This window comes from Tympanuchus pallidicinctus, unplaced genomic scaffold (assembly GCF_026119805.1).
Source record: "Tympanuchus pallidicinctus isolate F22 unplaced genomic scaffold, pur_lepc_1.0 scaffold57, whole genome shotgun sequence".
NCBI classification, from domain to species: domain Eukaryota; kingdom Metazoa; phylum Chordata; class Aves; order Galliformes; family Phasianidae; genus Tympanuchus; species Tympanuchus pallidicinctus.
In genome coordinates, this window is record NW_026294777.1 from 408220 (window position 1) to 428874 (window position 20655).

Below are 20655 nucleotides of genomic sequence, written 5' to 3' on the forward strand. Positions count from 1 at the left end.
AGCCCTGAGCTTCTGCAGGGAGCTCAGTGTTAGGAAATTCCACCTCACGACACGGAGAATTTCTGTCGTTTATCACAGAAGCATGGAACGACGGAATGGCCTGGGTTGAAAAGGACCACAACAAAAGCAAGTGTAGAGTCTTGCATCTGGGGAGGAATGATTGCATGCATCAGTACAGGCTGGGGGATGAGCTGCTGGAGAGGAGCTCTGCGGAGAGGGACCTGGGTGTCCTGGTGGACGGCAGGTTGCCATGAGCCAGCAGTGTGCCCTTGTGGCCAAGAGGGCCAACGGCATCCTGGGGTGCATTGCAAGGAGCGTGGCCAGCAGGTGGAGGGAGGCGATCCTCCCCCTCTGCTCTGCCCTGCTGAGGCCTCACCTGGAGCACTGCGTCCAGTTCTGGGCTCCCCAGCACAAAACAGACAGGGAGCTCTTGGGAAGAGTCCAGCGGAGGGCCAAAAGATGGTGAGGGGCCTGGAGCATCTCTGCTATGGGGAAAGGCTGAGTGAACTGGGTCTGTTCAGCATGGAGGAAAGAAGGCTGGGAGGAGACCTGATCCAGGTCTATCAGCATCTGAGGTGTGGGGGGCAGCATGGCGAGGCCGGACTCTGTTCAGTGGGGAGTGGAGACAGGACAAGGGGAAATGGTTGGAAACTGCAGCATAGGAAGTTCTGCACCAATGTGCGAAGGAACGGCTGTGCAGTGAGGTGAGGAGCACTGGAACAGGCTGCCCAGGGAGATGGGGGAGTCTGTGGGTCCCAATGTGTCTCTATGGGTCTCAATGTGTCTCCATGGGTCCCAATGGGTCTCAGTGTGTCTCTATGGGTCCCAACGTGTCTCTATGGGTCCCACTGTTCACTGGAACAGGCTGCCCAGGCAGGTGGTGGAGTCTCCTGCTCCGGAGATGTTCCAGACCTGCCTGGATGCCAACCTGTGTGACCTGCTGTAGGGAACTGCTTTGGCAGGGGGTTGGACTCCATGAGCTCTGGAGCTCCTTTCCAACCCCTACAATTCTGCGATGCTGTGATTCTGTGATCTGGTTCCAATCCCTGCTGTGTGCAGGTCGCCAACCAGCAGCCCAGGCTGCCCAGAGCCACATCCAGCCTGGCCTCCAATGCCTGCAGGGATGGGGCATCCACAGCCTCCTTGGGCAACCTGTGCCAGTGCCTCACCGCCCTCTGGCTGAAAAACTTCTCCTAAAAATCCTGATGGGAACTTTGCTGTAGGCTGAGGATTCCAGAGCTGCTGGCTGTGCTGGGGTTGGGGCTGTGGGACTCCCAGGCTCTGCTCTGGGCATTTCTGTCCTCACCATCCCACTTCTTTCCCACCCCGGCCAGCTTTACCTTCACTCAGAGAGTATTGAAGGTTGGAAAAGAGCTCTGACATCCCCAATCCAACCCCAACCCATCCCACTGCCCACCTCCCCCAGTGCCACATCCCTGTGCTCACTGAACACCCCCAGGGATGGGGGCTCCCCGCTGCCCTGGGCAGCTGTGCAGTGCTGACGGCTCTTTGCAGCACAGGTTGTTCCCAATTCCAAGCTGGAAAAACAGGAAGGGAAGGATTAAGGAAGCCATCCAGCATCCCTCTCTTGTTCCAGGAGGATGCAGGTCAGTCAGAGCGTGGAGGGGGTTGAGCACATCTTGTTCCCAGCGTGTTGGTAGTTTTGCTGCTGCGTGACAAAGTGATGTGGACTCATGGTCTCCTGTTTGTGCAGGCAGGGAGAGTGGGTTTGTTGGCATTGCTGGTTTCAGGACATGGCCGTGCAGCTTTGCTGCTCCCAAATCAGAGCGGTGCCATTCACTGCAGCCCCATCCCCTCTCCTGTCCTGGGACTGCAGAGGGAGAGCTGAGCGCTCCGCTGGTGCTGGTGCCAAAGCACCACAAAGTGCTTTGGGAAGATAATTCCTGCCTTTTCCCTGCCTGTGGAGCAGGCTGTGAGGAGGGCCCATCTGCCTGGGGATGTGTGATGGGATTGCAGGTGGTTAGGAAAGGGATCCGGAGCTCCTCCTGCAGCCCCTCCTGGTGCTGCTCGTCGTACAGCCCTGCTGAGGCTCTCACATCTCACATCTCGCTGTGAACCCAGCACAAAGGCAGCTCTGTCACAGTGCACAGCCCCAGGCAGAGTGCTGGAGAGCCACAGCTGGTCCCAAAGCCCAACAGACCCTCAGTACCGCTGTGGGGCTCAGAGCCTGCCCAGGTGCATCGCTTGTTGATGCAGCTGATGCTGCTCAAAACCTGCAGCAGTCTCATGGCGAAGGAGCCCTTCTCACAGAATCACAGAACAGCCAGGGTTGGAAGGGACCTCAAGGATCACGAATCTCCAACCCCCTGCCACATGCAGGGCCACCAACCTCCACGTTTAATGCTAAACCAGGCTGCCCAGGGCCCCATCCAACCTGGCCTTGTGCACCTCCAAGGATGGGGCATCCACAGCCTTTCTGGGCAGCTGTTCCAGCACCTCACCACTCTCTGGGTAAAGAACTTCCCCCTGATGTCCGACCTTCTCCTTCATCTCCTCACACATCACATCGCCCTGTCTGCTCCTGCCTGCTCTCAGCTGGGCAGAACGCCTTCCCCTGGATGAGCAGCAGTGCAGGGCAGGTCGGGGCTGCGCAGTGTCAGAGCCCTCCTGGTCCAACTGAGGCCGTTCTTGGAGGCCGTTGCTGTGGGACAGGGCAAGCTTTACAGCTGGGGATGTGATTAAACCAGGGGCTCCTTGGGCTGATGCAGGTGTCCATCAGTGAGTGGCTCCTTGCTTCTGAGCACTCTGGACGCCCCGTGCTGGACAGCATCGTAGTGCAGCATCGCACAAGGATGCACGCATGGTCTGGGGGTGGCACTGGGATGCATCTCCTGTGCAGCCACCCCGCAGTCAGCGAGCTCCACTCCTGCATCCTAGATGTTGTCCCCGTTCCGTGCACGGTGCTGGGACGTGGAGGAAGCTTTGGGGACCTTCTGGCAGCAGTGCTGCTCCCAGCACTCCTCGTTTCTGTGGGGCCATCTCAGGGTCTGAGCTGGAGAACGCCGCAGCCGTGCCGCGGTTCCTGCATGAAGCCAAGGCAGGCTGCGCGCGCAGACCGATTCAACAGAGTTTTTCCTGGGCTCCTGGACGCCTCTCGCCACCTCTGTCCGCTCCCAAATGCAGCACCTCGATCTCTGTCTCTGTCTTTTTTGCAGCTGAAACCCCCATCGAGGAGTTCACCCCGACGCCAGCCTTCCCCGCGCTGCAGTACCTGGAATCCGTGGACGTGGAGGGCGTTGCGTGGAGAGCGGGGCTGCGAACGGGAGACTTCCTGATTGAGGTGAGCGTGGTGGGACGGGGCTGATTGGGGTGAGGGTGGTGGGACGGGGCTGACAGCCCCCCCCCTGTGCTCTGCTGCTGCCCCTTAGGAGCTCCGAGCGGGGGGCTGTGAGCGCTACTGAAGTGCTGGTGGAAATGCCTTGGTGGAAAGGTGGAAAATGCCTTCGGTGCAGCACCGTCCAACAGATGCGTGCGCTCTGTGCTTGAGAAGGGCTGAAACTGTGGGGAGGGTGGAACCTGGAGGAAGGACCCCACTGGGTGCCGCCTCTGCAGGATGGTTTTGTGCTGATATTTCTTGCGGCTTCGCCCAGCAATGCAACAGTTGGGGTCTAAAGAGGAAGCAGATCTGGTGGATGCCTGCAGTCTGCCCGTATCGCCCGCTCGGCCCTTCCTTGGCAGTCCTGCAGGGGCTGCTCGGGGCTCTGGGGGCTGTGATGGAGACAGAGGACACCAGAGGGTCCCCAGGTGCCCCCAGCCCCATTTGCTGTGCTGTGTGCAGGGCTGCAGTGCCCTGGAGCTCACTGGGATGGAGCGTGGTGAGGAGCGCTCCTCGTCAGTGGCCGCTTCGTCTCCCGGCGAGCGCAGCAGGGGACGGTTTGAAGGAGCAATTTGAGACAGAGAGAGAACATTAATTTGTTAACGTGTGCGGGGATTTTCGTTGCTACAGGAGGGGAGCGGTGGAGAAATTAGCGTGGTGCTTGAAAATGAAAACGATGTTCAGAATCTGTGCCAAATGGATACGGCAGGAACAGGCCGAGTGGGAGCCGGAGAAGGGGCTGCTGCAGAGCAGTGGGGGAGGGAGGGTTCTCAAATCGCTCCGTCTGCGTCTGCATCCTCACTGCAAATGGACCCAGGGGTCCAGGGGTCGGTGCTGGGCCTGTCCTCTTCAATATCTTTATTGATGACCTGGATGAGGGCATCGAGTGCACCCTCAGTACATTCGCAGATGACACCAAATTGGCTGGAAGTGTGGATCTGCCTGGGGGTAGCGAGGCCCTGCAGAGGGATCTGGACAGGCTGGAGAGCTGGGCTGAAGCCCATGGGATGAGTTTCAACAAGGCCAAATGCCGGGTCCTGCACTTGGGCCACAACAACCCCAGGCGACGCTGCAGGCTTGGGGCGGTGTGGCTGGAGGACGGCGTAGAGGAAATGGACCTGGGGGTATGGATGGATGCTGGGCTGAACATGAGCCCACAGTGTGCCCAGGTGGCCAAGAAGGCCAATGGCAGCCTGGCCTGCATCAGAAATGGCCAGCAGGAGCAGAGAGGTGATTGTTCCCCTGTATTCAGCACTGGTGAGGCTGCACCTCGAGTGCTGTGTCCAGTTTTGGGCCCCTCACTGCAAGATATTGAGGCCCTGGAACGTGTTCAAAGGAGGGCAACAAAGCTGGTGAGGGGTCTGGAACACAGGGCTGATGAGGAGAGGCTGAAGGAGCTGGGAATGTTCAGCCTGGAGAAGAGGAGGCTCAGGGGAGACCTCATTGCTCTCTATGGCTGCCTGAAGGCAGGCTGTAGTGAGCTGGGGGTCGGCTCTGCTCTCGTGTCATCTGTGATAGGAGCAGAGGGAATGGCTTCAAGCTACGGCAGGGCAGATTCAGGCTGGACATGAGGAAGTGTTACTGTTCAGAAAGGGTGGTCAGGTGCTGGAATGGATGCCCAGGGAGGTGGTGGAGTCACCGAGCCTGGGGGCATTCAAGGAAAGACTGGATGTTGTGTTGAGGGACGTGGTTTAGTGGGAGCTATTGGGAATAGGTGAACGGTTGGACCGGATGAGCTTTTAGGTCTTTTCCAACCTTGGTGATTCTATGATTCTATGATTCTATTCTATGACCCCAGAGCCTCTGGGAACGGCTGCAGGGGCGGCTGCAGAGCTGCCTTTGATCCCTGCAGCTCTGTGGATCCGCTGAGCCCCGCAGTGGGGACGGAGCAGGTCAGGGATGGCGCGACACGGAGCAGGGTTTTGCTTTCTGCTGTTTTCCCATGCAAGCATCCTAAGGCTTTACACCAGTAAGGCAGCACGGTCTGTCTGCATCAGTCCAGTGTGGGGATGGGAGATGTGGAAGGGAAAAATCCTTCTCCCAAAGGCCGTGCAGCCCTGGCGCTGCTGCCCAGAGCCGTGGGGGCCCCATCCCTGCAGGTGCACGAGGCCGTGGATGGGCCCTGGGCGGCCTGGGTTGGGGGTCAACAGCCCACAGCAGGAGTGGGGCAGGGGGTCCCTTCAACCCAACCATTCTGGGATTCTGTATTCTGTAGCATCCCTTCCAACCCAACCATCCCGTGCTTCTGTGGTTTTCAAGGATCCTTCCAACCCAACCGTTTGGGGATTGTGTGATCTTTCAGGACCCTTCCAACCCAACCCAACCATTCTGTGGTTCTCTCATCTTTCAGGACCCTTCCAACCCAACCATTCTGTGGTTCTCTCATCTTTCAGGACCCTTCCAACCCAACCCAACCCAACCATTCTGTGGTTCTGTCATCTTTCAGGACCCTTCCAACCCAACCATTCTGTGGTTCTCTCATCTTTCAGGACCCTTCCAACCCAACCCAACCATTCTGTGGTTCTGTCATCTTTCAGGACCCTTCCAACCCAACCATTCTGTGGTTCTCTCATCTTTCAGGACCCTTCCAACCCAACCATTCTGTGGTTCTCTCATCTTTAAGGACCCTTCCAACCCAACCATTCTGTGGTTCTCTCATCTTTCAGGACCCTTCCAACCCAACCATTCTGTGGTTCTCTCATCTTTCAGGACCCTTCCAACCCAACCATTCTGTGGTTCTGTCATCTTTCAGAACCCTTCCAACCCAACCATTCTGTGGTTCTGTCATCTTTCAGGACCCTTCCAACCCAACCATTCTGTGGTTCTGTCATCTTTCAGGACCCTTCCAACCCAACCATTCTGTGGTTCTGTCATCTTTAAGGACCCTTCCAACCCAACCATTCTGTGGTTCTTTCATCTTTCAGGGCCCTTCCAACCCAACCATCCTCTGCTTCTACAACTGTACCAGCTGCAGAGGTGCTCCTGGTGCTGGGGGGGCTTTGCTGAGCCCGGCTGAGGCTCCCATTGAGAAATGCTCTTTTCCATGGATGTTGGGCTGTGGTGGGCAGCGCTGGGCAGCAGGCTGTGCAGCACAGACCTCCCAGCTCACTGGGATCTTTCTAGGAATGCTTCCCCCAGGGATCAGAGACGTGCTGCATTCAGATTGAAGCGGCACAGGCATTTTAAGTGTGGCACTCCATGTCTGTCCCCACTGAGATCCACCTTCAGGCTTTTAGCTGCGAGGCTTTGCGGTACTGCGCTGCACAGACGCGTGAAAGGTGCTTTCATGTCGGAGCTGGCGAATTCAAATACGGAAATGGAGGTGGGAAACGCTGGCAGGAGTTTTGTGGTGCAGCAGCACTTGCTGATGGTGCTCCTTGTGAGCGCTGGGATTGCCTGGGGTGGGGGCAGTTCTGATCGTAGGAACGCAGAATCATTCAGGTTGGAAAAGAGCTCTGAGATCCACAGCCCAACCCCAGCCCACCCCCCCTGACCACATCCCCAAGGGCCACATCCCTACAGCCCGAGGATGGGGATTCCCCTGCTGTCCTGTGCCAGAATTTGCTGCTCTGCTTGCGCTGACGGGGTCATCAGAGCTCCTCTGCCTGTCGTCATTCCTCTGCTCCTTTATGATTATGGCAATTGGTTCTGAATCTGTCACGTCTGCAGCTCTGCCTGCCCTGCAGTTCCCCTTCCTCTCACCCTGCCCAGCAGAGCCCAGCTCCCATCCCTGCAGAGCCCTGAGCCGCACAGCGCTCTGCCCTCAGCCCCGCATGCGTCTGCCAACAGAAATGCAAGCGATGGGAGCCTGTTTGCAGTTTGGCCCTCGTGGCTGATGCTGTGCCTGCTCTCAGATGCTGCAGCAGACGGGAATATCTTCCCCTTGTTCCCATTCCATGTCCCTCCAATGCAGTCCCTCGGCGTTTTTTCCATGAGCTGCCTCTCACTCTTGGCTTGAGTTTTTCATTTCCAGGCTGGATGTGGCTCTGGGCAGCCTGGGCTGCTGGTTGGTGACCCTGCACGCAGCAGGGGGGTGGAACCAGATGAGCACTGTGGGCATTTTGCAACCCAGGCCGTTGTAGATTCTATGATTCTATGGACTCCCCTGAGCTGATGGCACCAAGCACTTCTTCCATCTGTGCTGCAGAGCAGAGGCACAACCCTGGCACTGCACAGCACCTTCCCTGCTGCTTTCCCTGGTGCACTGCAAACAGATGGGGAGACCTCAGCACAGGAGAGACACCAACCTGCTGGGGTGCATCCAGAGGAAGGCCACAAAAAGGGTCTGGGGGGCAGAAAAGGGAAATTTAGACTGGATGTAAGGAGCAGGTCTTCAAGCTGAGGGCGGTGAGGCGCTGCACAGGTTGCACAGAGGTGGTGCTGCCCATTCCTGCAGGCACCCATGCACTGTGGGCATTTTGCAACCCAGGCCGTTCTGTGATCCCATGACTCTCTTTGTAACGCTCCTCTCCCCTTCCCTCCCCTGTCGTGCTGTGGCTGCACTGCTCAGCATCCAGCTGCACAGCCGGGGTGCTTCCAGATGTGCAGATGTGGAACCCCCAGGTGGGATTGCAGCTCAGCATGGTTGTCATCTGCTGATCCAAGAGCTGAAGGGTCCTATTTGGGGGATTCCTAATGCTGAAACACACAAATGCCTGGACCCACTTCAGTGAGTTTGTGTGTTCAGGTGACAGGAAGAGCTGAGATGGATGGCATGGAGCAGAGCTGCCCTGGGGCTGGGGTGCTGCTCTGGGAATGGGGGGCACACAGAGCCTGCAGTGCTCTGCTTGTTTGGGGAGGGCAGATCCAGGGCATGGAGCTCTGAGGGAGTCTGAGGTTGAGGGAGCTGGGCTGTTCAGCATGGAGAAGAGAAGCTGGGGGTGAGCTGAGTGCAGCTGCAGGAGCTGAAGGGAGCCTGCAGACAGGAGGGGAGTCAACTCCTGGCAAGGGGAGATGGCAGCAGGACGAGGGGAAACGGCTGGAAGCTGAGGGAGGGCAGCTGGAGGTTGGATGTCAGGGGGAAGTTGTGTGCTGTGAGAGCGGAGAGGGGCTGGAACAGCTGCCCAGAGAGGCTGTGATGCCCCGTCCATCCCTGGAGGTGTTGGAGGCCAGGTTGGATGGGGCCCTGGGCAGCCTGGGCTGCTGTGAGATGCAAACGTTGGTGGTCCTGCATTGGTGGCGGCTTGGAGCTTCGTGATCCTTGAGGTCCCTTCACCCCAAACCATTCTGTCCTCCTGTGATTCTCTGCCCTTTGCTCAGAGCTGAGATCCCCCCTCCCACAGCACAGCTATCGATGGAAAGAAGCTGGTGAGTGCCCTCCTGCCCAGCATCTCCTCCCGCTGCCCTCCAGCCAACGCGTGCTGAGAGCAGAACGGTTGCAGGCAGCTCCACGACGAAGCTGTGCTCTGAGCTGAGCCTGGCCGGCGCCTTTGTGGCTGCTGCTGCTCACGTTGGCCAGCCCAGCTCCCCCCGGGGCACCCTGCTGTCCTGCACCTCTGCACCCATTTGGGGCTGCTGTGCCAGCAGAGCTGCGGGAGACGTCGGCCCCGTTCAGCACAGCCCCCCGTGGGAGCCCTGTGTGCAGAGAGCTGGGCAGCAGTTGGCTGCTGTGACCTCTTGGGGCTGCCTGGGGGGGGACTGGTTGTATTGGGGCTGTGATGTGTTGCACTTGGTGTCACGCAGGCAGCTCGGGGGGTCACATAGTGAGCTCAGGGTGTGAGATAATGATGCTCAGGGTGTCACGTATTGAGCCCAGGATGTCACATATTGTGCTCAGGGTGTGAGATAATGGGGCTTGGGGTGTCACATATGAGCTCAGGGTGTCACATATTGAGCCCAGCATGTCACACTGTGCTCAGGGTGTCACATATTGAGCTCAGAGTGTCATACAGTGCTCAGGATGTGAGGTAATGGGGCTTGGGGTGACACATAGTGAGCCCAGGGTGTCACATATTGTGCTCAGGGTGTCCCATATTGAGCCCAGCGTGTCACACTGTGCTCAGGGTGTGAGATAATGGGGCTCAGGCTGTCACATATTGAGTCCAGGCTGTCACATATTGAGCTCAGAGTGTCATACTGTGCTCAGGATGTGCGATAATGGGGCTCAGAGTGTCACAGATTGAGCCCAGGGTGTCACATATTGTGCTGAGGGTGTGAGATAATGGTGCTTGGAGTGTCACATATGAGCTCAGGGTGTCACATATTGAGCCCAGCTTGTCACACTGTGCTCAGGGTGTCACATAGTGAACTCAGAGTGTCATACTGTGCTCAGGATGTGAGGTAATGGGGCTCGGGGTGACACATAGTGAACCCAGGGTGTCACATATTGTGCTCAGGGTGTCACTTCTTGAGCCCAGGATGTCACATATTGAGCCTGGAGTGTCCCATATTGAGCCCAGGCTGTCACATATTGAGCTCAGAGTGTCATACAGTGCTCAGGGTGTGAGATAACGGGGCTCAGGGTGTCACTTCTTGAGCCCAGGGTGTCACATATTGAGCTCATGGTGTGAGATAATGGTGCTCTGGGTGTCACATATGAGCCCAGGGTGTCACACTGTGCTCAGGGTGTCACATATTGAGCCGAGTGTCACATATTGAGCTCAGAGTGTCATACTGTGCTCAGGGTATGAGATAATGGTGCTTGGGGTGTCACATATGAGTTCAGGGTGTCACATATTGAGCTCAGGGTGTCACTTATTGAGCCCAGCATGTTACACTGTGCTCAGGATGTCACATGTTGAGCCCAGCTTGTCACACTGTGCTCAGGGTGTCACATATTGAGCTCAGAGTGTCATACTGTGCTCAGGATGTGCGATAATGGGGCTCAAGGTGTCACAGATTGAGCCCAGGCTGTCACATATTGTGCTCAGGGTGTCACATAGTGAGCTCAGAGTGTCATACAGTGCTCAGGGTGTGAGATAATGGTGTTTGGGGTGACACATAGTGAACCCAGGGTGTCAGATATTGTGCTCAGGGTGTCACATAGTGAGCTCAGAGTGTCATACAGTGCTCAGAGTGTGAGGTAACGGGGCTCAGGGTGTCACTTCTTGAGCCCAGGATGTCACATATTGTGCTCATGGTGTGAGATAATGGTGCTTGGGGTGTCACATACGAGGTCAGGGTGTCACATATTGAGCCCAGTGTGTCACACTGTGCTCAGGGTGTCACATATTGAGCTCAGAGTGTCATACTGTGCTCAGGGTGTGAGATAATGGTGTTTGGGGTATAACATATGAGCTCAGGGTGTCACATATTGAGCCCAGCATGTCACACTGTGCTCAGGGTGTCACATAGTGAACTCAGAGTGTCATACTGTGCTCAGGATGTGAGGTAATGGGGCTTGGGGTGACACATAGTGAGCCCAGGGTGTCACATATTGTGCTCAGGGTGTCCCATATTGAGCTCAAGGGTGTCACATATTGTGAGCAGGGTGTCACTTATGGAGCCCAGGGTGTCACATATTGTGCTCTGAGTGTCACATATTGAGCCCAGGGTGTCACATAGTGACCCCTGGATGTCACATATTGAGCTCAGGGTGTCACATATTGAGCCCAGCATGTCACACTGTGCTCAGGGTGTCACATATTGAGCTCAGAGTGTCATCCTGTGCTCAGGGTGTGAGCTAACGGGGCTCAGGGTGTCACGTATTGAGCCCAGGATGTCACACTGTGCTCTGGGTGTCACATATTGAGCCCAGGGTGTGACATATTGTGCTCAGGCTGTCACACACTGCACTCAGGGTGCAGCACGCTGTGCTCACTGTGTCACATACCAGACCTGAGCTGTGCTGGGTGCACTGACCCAACTCTTTCCCCCCTGTTTGGGGATCACAGGGTGAACTTTCCCATCCTGCAGGCGCTGTCACTGCATCCCAGCACTGCAGGCTCCTGGTGCAGCACTGCAGGGAGAAATGCTGAACACGGAGCCACTCCATGGAGCAGCTTGTCTTTGCTCTCAGTGCTGCTGGGGTTTTCACTCTGAGGCCTCTGGCTGTTACCAACAGGGTGGGATAAGCCATCGCCACTGGTCCTTGTGAGCAGAAAGCCCTGACACCATGCCAGCAGTGCCTTTCCAGTGGGAATTCAGGTTGGAATTGGGAACAGCCTGTGCTGCAAAGAGCCGTCAGCACTGCACAGCTGCCCAGGGCAGCGGGGAGCCCCCATCCCTGGGGGTGTTCAGTGAGCACAGGGATGTGGCACTGGGGGACGTGGGCTGGGGTTGGATTGGGGATCTCAGAGCTCTTTTCCAACCTGAATGACTCTGTGGTTAATCTTCAGCAGCAGACATTCCTTCTCCCTGGACTTCATTTGGTGCCCATTGCCAACACGAGCTGTCCTTGCCCAGCCTCAGCTCCAGCTGCACTCTGACCTCCCACTGCTGCTCCCATGGGCTCCAGCAATGCCTGCATTGTTTTGGAGCTTCTCGCTGCTCCTCCTTCCTGCATGTGTGCTCTGTGCATTTCGGTTCATTTCAAAGTTTGAGTCTCCTGCAAAAACACCCCGTCTTCCTACACAACAGGATGGGTCTTTCCTGAGATTTCTTCCCATTTCTGGAGGTCCCTTCCAACCCCTACAATTCTGTGATTCCTTTCAACACCAGCACTGTTTTCCCTCGTGCTGCTCCCCAGGAACCCCTTCCCAGCAGTTCCCCACGTAACCCAGAGCCGTGCCACCCTCAGCCCCAGCTCTGCACCCCACCTCTGGGCTGTTCCAACCACGGCAGCCCTTCTGCCCTCAGCTCCCCCTCACTGCCAGCTTCCCCTGCTCTGATTCTGTTGCCCCTTCCCTGGTGCTCCTCACTCAAAGCCCTTCTCCTCTCCACGCCAGCAGATGTGCTCACAGAGCTCCCTCTCATAGTCAGGGTCTTTCTGGGGGTCCCCCGTTGTGCTCCAGGATGGTGCCCAGGAGGCTCATGGCTGGCAGCATTGGCAGCACAGCCTGGGGCTGCACTCCTTGGAGGGTTTTCATCTCAGCCAGAGGGATTCTTCTGAGCAGATTCAGCTGAGAACACTGCTGGAATTCACTGCGTCTCCATCATCCCCGATCCCAGAGCAGTCGCCCTTGAGCTGCTCCCAGGTTTCTCCTGGAGAAATCACCATCAACCACCCGGATGAGCAAATCAGATGGACAGAGGAGTCCCAAAATCTTCCACAGTGCTGCCAATCCCTGTCCTGAGCACGCAGCAAATGTCCAGGGCAGCTCTGGCTCACGGAGTCCCTGTGCTGCGCCTCCCTCAGGGCCAGCAGCCTTCCCAGTGGCGTTGCCTGGGATGAAGAGCAAAGCCCTGAAATCGACTCCACGCTTTTTGCCAGGACAAAACCTCCCAGCAGAACCCGATTGTGGCTTTTCTTTCCTGAGCTCTGTTTTCCAGGACAAAGCTCTCTCTCCAAGTTTTTATGACCCTCAGAAATCCCAGACCGTGGAGATAAGAGAAAGGGGAAAGGAGGGCTGGGGAAGGGAAAGAGAGGAAGATTGTGCTAGAGATCATAGAATCATAGAATATTAGAATCCTAGAATGGCCTGGGTTGCAAAGGCCCACGGTGAGCATCAGCTCCAAGCCCCTGCTGTGTGCAGGTCGCCAACCAGCAGCCCAGGCTGCCCAGAGCCACATCCAGCCTGGCCTCCAATGCCTGCAGGGCTGGGGCATCCACAGCCTCCTTGGGCAACCTGTGCCAGTGCCTCACTGGAGATGGTCCAGGTGAAATCAGTGCAAATCCTTGGGCCCCAGCAGGACAAACCACGAGCGCTGAGGGGGCTGCAGAGGTGACCGCTGAGCTGCTGTCATCTCACAGAGCTCCTGGAGAATGGGAGAGGTGCCTGCAGACTGGTGGAGAGCCGGTGTCAGCCCCGTGTCCGAAAACAGCAGTAAGGATCCGTGCACCTCCAGGCCTGTTCAGCCTCAGCTCCATCCCGAGAGGTGGAGCAGTTCATCCTCAGTGCCATCACCCAGCCTTTGGTGATAAGAAGGTGATCAGGAGCAATCAGAGCGGGTTCACCAGGGGGAAGTCAGGCTGCACCAACCTGCGATGCCGCCGCTGGCTGGGGGCAGCAGTGGATGTGGTGCCGTGACTTCAGCACGGCGCTGGATGCCATCAGCGTAGGGGTGGATGAGAGGGCAGTGAGCTGGGCTGAGAGCTGATGGTGGGCAGAGCTCAGAGGGCTGCGATAACAGCGTGGAGTCCGGGGGGGGGCTGCAGTGAGCAGCACTTCCCAGGGGTGTGTGCTGGGTCTGGTATCATTCACCACCTCCATCCGTGACCTGGATGAAGGGCTGAGCGCAGCCACAGGGAGTTTGGGGGTGGCACGAAGCTGGGAGGGGTGGCTGACGCCCCATGGGGCTGCGCTGCCATCCAGCGAGAGCAGGGCAGCCTGAGAATGGAGCAGGGAGGAACCTGATGGGATCCTGAGCCTGGGGAGGAGCAGCCACAGCATCACAGCATCACCAAGGTTGGAAAAGACCTACAAGATCATCCAGCCCAACCTGTCACCAGTAGCTCTCACTAAAGCACGTCCCTCGACACAACATTTCCTTGAGCACCTCCAGGCTCGGTGACTCCACCACCTCCCCAGCAGCCCATTGCACTGCCTGACCACTCTTTCAGAGAAGATCAGTGCGAGCTGGGGCTGGGCTGACCAAAAGGAGCTCTGCAGAGAGGGACCTGGGGGGTCAGCAGGCTGACAGTGAGCCAGCAGTGTGCCGTGGTGGCCAGGGAGGCCAATGGGTGCCTTACAAAGGAGGAGACCCCCCCAGCTCTCTGGGCAGCAGTGCTGTGACTCTGCCACCCTCACAGCATGAAGTTCTCCCTCATGGGCAGACAGAATTCCCTGGGCTGCACTCTGTGCCCGCTGCCCCTCATCCTGCCACTGGGTGCCATGAAACAGAGCCCAGCCTCCTCCTCTTCACCCTCACCCACCAGACATCCATCAGCTCTGCTCAGATCCCCTCTCAGCCTTCTCTCCTCCGGCTGCACAGCCCTGCTGCTCTCAGCCTGCCCCCAGCAGCAGGTGCTCCAGGCCTTTAGGAACCTTTGGGGGCTCTGTGTAGGAGATCCCTGCCCCTCTGAACTGATCACGGGCAGCCAGGAATGCCAATCTCTCAATTCACTTTGCACCCAGCACCTGGGTTTCCTTCTGCATCCCATCCGTGCACAAGGAGTTTACCTGGTGTAGGGAACCTGCTTTGCCAGGGGGCTTGGACTCGATGATCTCTGGAGGTCCCTTCCAACCCCTACAGTTCTGTGATACCCAGGAGCCCCAGGCTCTCAGATCCAGATTTGCATCCCTTTGGTTTGCTGTTGTTTCCACCTCGCACCAGAGCTCTTCGTCTGTTCGTGAGGTTGGGGTCCAGACAGCAGCGAGCAGCACCTTCCTGTGTGCTCTGCCTCCCCAGGCATCGCGCTGCTGACATCCCCTGTCTGCTGTGTCAGTGTGGGGACCCCCCCAGTGCACACAGTCACCACCAGTTCCCAGCCTTTGCTCGGGGAAGGGACAACCCATGGTGTGCTGCAGGGACGGGATCTCAGGATGAACTTCTGGACAGGAAGGGCTGTGAAGCACCGGGAGAGGCTGCGCAGGGAGGTGGTTGAGTCCCCATCCCTGGATGTGTTTCAAAAGCATCTGGATGCGGTGCTCAAGGACACGATTCAGCAGAGGGCTGTTGGAGTTGGGCTGGGATGGTTGGGTTGGGGTTGGACTCGATGATCTTTAAGGTCTTTTCCAACCTGAGCAATTCTATCATTCCGTGATTCTATGGGATGGGTGCTGGCCCGCTGACCTCTGGGTTGATGGCAAACTATCAGAAATGTTTTCACAGAATCATGGCATCACAGAGCGGTGTGGATCAGAAGGGACTTTCATACAATCAGAGTGGTTTGGGTTGGAAGGGCCTCCAAAGGCCGTCTGGTTCCCACTCCCTGCAATAAGCAGGGACCCCCTCAGCTCCATCAGTGCTCACAGCTCCATCCCCTGCCCGTGGGTGCCTGCAGGGATGGGCAGCAGCACCTCTCTGTGCAAGCTGTGCAGCGCCTCACCGCCCTCAGCATGAAGACCTGCTCCTTACACCCAGCCTCAGTCTCCCTCTGTCAGTTAGCAACCACCTCCCCTCGTCCTGTCACACAGACCCCACTAAAGAGTCCATTCCCTCTTTTCCACAGCCCCTTCAGATACAGAAGGCTGTTGTGAGCTCTCCCTACAGCCTTCCTTTCTCCACCTGCACAGCCCCAGCTCTCACCCTATCCTCGCAGGAGAGCTGTTCCATCCCTAAGACCCTCTTGGTGGCCCTCCTCTGCACACAATGCAATGCCTCCATGTCCCTCCTGTGCTGAGCGCTCCCCATCTGGGCGCAGTGCTCCAGGCGAGGTGTCCCAGCACAGAGCAGAGCTGCAGATCCCCTCCTGCTGGCTGCGCTGCTCTGGATGCCCCCAGGGTGCAGTTGGCTCTCTGTGCTTTGAGGGCACAGCGCTGCTTCGTGCTGCTGCCCCCCACCAGCACCCCCAGGGCCTTTTCAGCAGGGCTGGCCTCCATCCTTCCACCCTCCCCAGCTTATACTGAAGCTATGAGACCTCACACTTGGCTCTGTTGAGCCCCATGAGGTTCTCCTGTCAGCCACCAGAGGAACAGCGTCGGTGGGACGTTCTGAGCTCCCGCATGAACTGAATTTGACACCGTGACAAAAGAACTCAGGGCTCCATCCCAACTTGCAGCTGTGGGAGGAGCTCTGCTGGCCGGGCTGCGTGTTGTGCAATGCTCAGAGCATGGAGAGCAACCCGAGGGTGGGAGAGCACCTCTCCTCCTTTGGGGAATATCAATTTTACATAACGAAGAGAATCCCTGGGTTGTTTGAGGACGCGCTGCTAAATGCAGCCCGAAAGTCAGGGGAAGAAAATGGCTGGGCAAGATTTCACCCCACTGCATTGCGTTAATGGAGGAGCTGTTAAATTCCCCTCCACGTAAAGGTTAGCAAGGAGGGGAGAAGGAGAGGCAGATAATTCGAGCTGAGGTGTGTAGGAGGTTGGGAAGGGAAGCCAAAGGAAATATCAGAGGCCGATGCGTAGAGACAAGAAGGCATTTTAGTGCAGTAGAAGCAAAAAAATAAATAAATCTGGTAGAGATGCATTTCTATACGTAAATGATAAAATCGTATATTCTGGTGCAAAAAGCAGGAAAAAAAAAAAGGCAGAAATGTTCTGTTCTGAGTTTGGAACAAATCAGGAGGATGTATCCATCCATATGATGTGCTTGGAACAGAAAGTTTCCCAGCTGTAACCAAGGAGAAAGTGAGATAGTATTTGCTAAAAATAAAGGGCCTCAAATTAACAGGCTTGGGAGCAGAAAGCAGCGCTGAGCCGTCTGCAGCCTCGTGCCTCTCAACCTATGGAGTCCTGGGGGCTGGAGGGGGCTGCTGCTCCTCCGGTGAGCTGAAGGCATGAATCAGGTTGTGTAGATGAGGATCAGTGCCCGGGGAGGTCATGAAAGCACTCAGCTGGAGCACAACGAAGGCTTTGAGGAGGGCAGAGCAGTGCAGTGCAGCTCGCTGCCTTCCCCTGCCTTCACTGCAGGGCTGCTTAAAGCCAGGGCTGCGTTTACATCTTCTGCAAATCACAGAGCCATAGAATGGCCTGGGTTGCAAAGGCCCACAGCGTTCATGCAGTTCCAACCCCCCTGCTGTGTGCAGGTCGCCAACCAGCAGCCCAGGCTGCCCAGAGCCACATCCAGCCTGGCCTCCAATGCCTGCAGGGATGGGGCATCCACAGCCTCCTTGGGCAACCTGTGCCAGTGCCTCACCGCCCTCTGCATGAAAAACTTCCTCCTCACATCCAACCCAAACCTCCCCTGTCTCACTTTAAAGCCATTCCCCTTGTCCCATCACCATCCAGCCTCACACACAGCCATTCCCCTCCTGTTTATCCGCTCCCTTCAAGCACTGAAGGCCACCATGAGGTCTCCCTGAATCCTTCTCTTCTCCAAGCCAAACAATCCCAGTTCCCTCAACCTTTCCTCACAGCAGAGCTGCTCCAGCCCTCTGATCGTCTTATTGCCCTCCTCTGGACTCGTTCCAAGAGCATCTTCCCTAAGAGCCCCGGTTTGTGTGTTTGTAGATCCCTGTGACATCCCACGATGTCCCGCAGTCCCACAGCCCAGCACTTCCAGCACAACAGCGCTTCGGAACTGTGCCAAGGGAATCGTGAGCTCACAGAGTCATTTGGGTGGAGAAGAGCTCTGAGATCCCCAGTCCAACCCCAGCCCATCCCACCGACCGCGTCCCCAGGTGCCACAACCCTGTGCTCACTGAACACCCCCAGGGATGGGGGCTCCCCACCCCGGCAGCTCTCTGGAGGAGGAATGTTTCCCATTCTCCAACCTGACCCCTCTCCTGGTGCTGCCCTGGAGCGCTGTGTGAGAGCTGTGGCTGCCACCAGGTGGGAGCAGCTCCCAGGGCAGCTTTGTTGCTGCACACCTCCTTCCAGCGCCGTGTGCACGCAGGGAGTGCAGGAGGTGGGGGTATGGGATGAGTCTGGAAAATGTAATGCAGCAGAAAATACGGGCTTCTCCGAGATAATTGTCTTAACATTAGCTAATTGCGTGGGATGTGGTGGAGATGTCTGAATTGTGTATGCAAGGGAAAAGCATTAAGTGTCCTGTGAACTTGCAGAGAGATTTGCAGCTTTGGAAGAGCAGTAATTTGTGCAGATCAGGAATTTGTAGCACAGGGTGAAGCTGAAGCTGCCAAGTTGAATTTAGAGAGGGGCCCCGAAAGGATTCAGGAGCTGAAAAAGGCTCTGCTGGAGTGAAGGAGTCCGGCCATCTCAGTGTCTGAGGGCACTGCTGGGGGCACTCAGCTCAGAACCATGGGTGAGTTGGATTGGGTTGAGTTGAGTTGTTTTGGGTTGGGTTGATTTGGGTCGGGTTGTGTTGGGTTGTGTTGGGTGTGATTGAGTTGGGTTGGGTTGAGTTGAGTTAGGTTGAGTTGGATTAGGTTGAATTGAGTTGGTTTGGGTTGGGATGATTTGGGTTGATTTGGGTCGGGTTGTGTTGAGTTGGGTTGTGTTGGGTGTGGTTGAGTTGGGTTGGGTTGGGTTGAGTTGAGTTGAGTTGGGTTGAGTTGGATTAGGTTGAGTTGAGTTGGTTTGGTTGGATTGTGTTGAGTTGGGTTGGGTTGAGTTGGATTAGGTTGAGTTGAGTTGGTTTGGGTTGGGTTGTGTTGGGTTGGGTTGAGTTGAGTTGAGTTGGGTTGGGTTGGATTAGGTTGAGTTGAGTTGGTTGTGTTGGGTTGTGCTGGGTGTGGTTGAGTTGGGTTGGGTTGGGTTCAGTTGGGTTGATTTGGGTTGGGTTGTGTTGGGTTGTGTTGGGTTATGTTGGATGGACCTATGTCCCATCCTGTCCCGCCTCTGCCCAAATTTTCACCTCCCAGTGCAGAGTGGAGGAGCTCACTGCAGGGCTCAGGATGGGCACAGACATTCCCCTGGGTGACCTTGGTGGTGAATTACAGTGGAATCCCATTTTGAAGCACTTCTGCACCAGTTTTTGCTCTGCCCTGAGCATGAGTTTGCCTGGGAGAGGTGGGAAGGACAGTGTGGGGCTCAGGTTCTTCCAAGGAGTGACTCGGGACCTGGAGAATCGTGCAGGCTTCCTGCAGGTGGAGTGCTTTGGGGTGTTGAAGAGGTGAGGCTGGCAATCAGACATCAGAGCTCTGCTGTGAGCAGCGTGCAGGTTTGTTGTGCATCACAGAACCATCCCAGCATCCCAGCATGTTTGGCTTAGAAGGAATCTTATAAATCATCGAATCCCAGAATGGTTGGTTCAGAAGGGACCCCAAGGCCCCCCAACCCCAGCCCTACCATGGCCTGGGTGCCCCCCAGCTCAAGCTGCCCAGAACCCCATCCACAGCCTCAGGCAGCTTTGGGGATGGGGCTCCCACAGCTCTGAGCAGCGTCAGGACCTCACCCCCACTGACATTCTGGTTGTTGCACCAATTTCCTCCTGGTTGGTGGCCACAGCTCTGGAGTAGAGGAAAATTAATGCAGGCCTCAGAGCTCGCGTCTCTCTCATTAACACTTCTTAATCCTGGGGATGTGCACTGCTCTGGTGAGTTACTGTTAGGTCAGAATTCTCCTTACCTGCTGTGCTGGGAAGGCACAGGCGCCGCATAACGGAGGTACGGAGCGGAAAATGAGTGAGTCAGAACTCAGCCTTTACAATTTTCTGCTCGTACTGTGCATTGCCCTGAACTGCTTCTCACTGCTTCGTATCACGTGGATAATGAAGTGTCAAGAATGGACCACAGCACGCTTGCTGAAGCTGCCTGGATGGCATTTGTGTCATCCTTCCGCAACTCAACATGATGCTGTCACAACTTTGGATATCGGTCGGCGTTAAACGATGCCATCCTTGCCAAGGGGGTGGAGTTCAGCGAGAGCAGGGCAGGCTGAGAGGGAGAGGGCAAGAGCAGAGCAGGGCTCTGCACCTGGGGAACAGCAGCATGGCTGGGGGCTGCAGGCTGGGGGCTGAGCTGCTGGGAAGGAGCTCCGCACAGAAGGACCTGTGGGTTCTGGTGGCCAACAGTTGGCCAGCGGCTGAGCGGTAGTTGGCCAGCAGTTGACCAACAATTGGCCAACAGTTGACCAGTGGTTGGCCAGCAGTTGACTAACAGTTGGCCAACAATTGACCAGTGGTTGGCCAATGGTTGACCAACAGTTGATCAGTGGTTGGCCAATGGTTGACCAACAGTTGGCCAACAGTTGACCAGTGGCTGGCCAGCAGTTGACTAACAGTTGGCCAACAGTTGACCAGTGGTTGGCCAGCAGTTGACCAACAATTGGCCAACAGTTGACCAGTGGTTGGCCAGCAGTTGACTAACAATTGGCCAACAATTGACCAGTGGTTGGCCAATGGTTGACCAACAGTTGGCCAACAGTTGACCAGTGATTGGCCAGCAGTTGACCAACAGTTGGCCAACAGTTTACCAGTGGTTGGCCAATGGTTGACCAACAGTTGGCTGACAGTTGACCAGTGATTGGCCAGCAGTTGACCAACAGTTGGCCGACAGTTGACCAGTGGTTGGCCAGTGGTTAACCAAAGTTGTCCGACAGTTGACCAGTAGTTGGCCAATGGTTGACCAACAGTTGGCCAACGATTGACCATGGCACCGTGCTGGGACCCCTGAGTGCGCACTGAGCACCGCAGAGGTGGCAGTTCCACGAGGAAGAAATTGTCTCAGAAGCTGTGCAACAGCCAGAGGTGCTGCACCCAGGTTTGTGTCACAGGAATTGTTGGAATTCAACCCACCGTGTGCAGCAGGGAGCAGCTCCCAGGGAAGCTGGG

At 56.6% G+C, this 20655-nt stretch overlaps 1 protein-coding gene and 1 long non-coding RNA gene across 2 annotated transcripts in view; both read left to right on the forward strand.

Moving 5' to 3' along the window:
* Positions 1-20655, forward strand: part of SHANK3 (SH3 and multiple ankyrin repeat domains 3) — a 279947-nt gene that overhangs the window by 243296 nt on the left and 15996 nt on the right. Inside the window, exon 16 of the mRNA XM_052705382.1 lies at positions 3177-3301. Coding sequence (XP_052561342.1) covers positions 3177-3301 — 125 coding nt within the window. The remainder of the gene's footprint in view (positions 1-3176; positions 3302-20655) is intronic.
* LOC128091971 (uncharacterized) lies at positions 9544-11542 on the forward strand. The gene is made up of 3 exons (XR_008211563.1): positions 9544-9819; positions 10166-10451; positions 10574-11542. It is a non-coding gene; the product is annotated as an uncharacterized LOC128091971 (long non-coding RNA).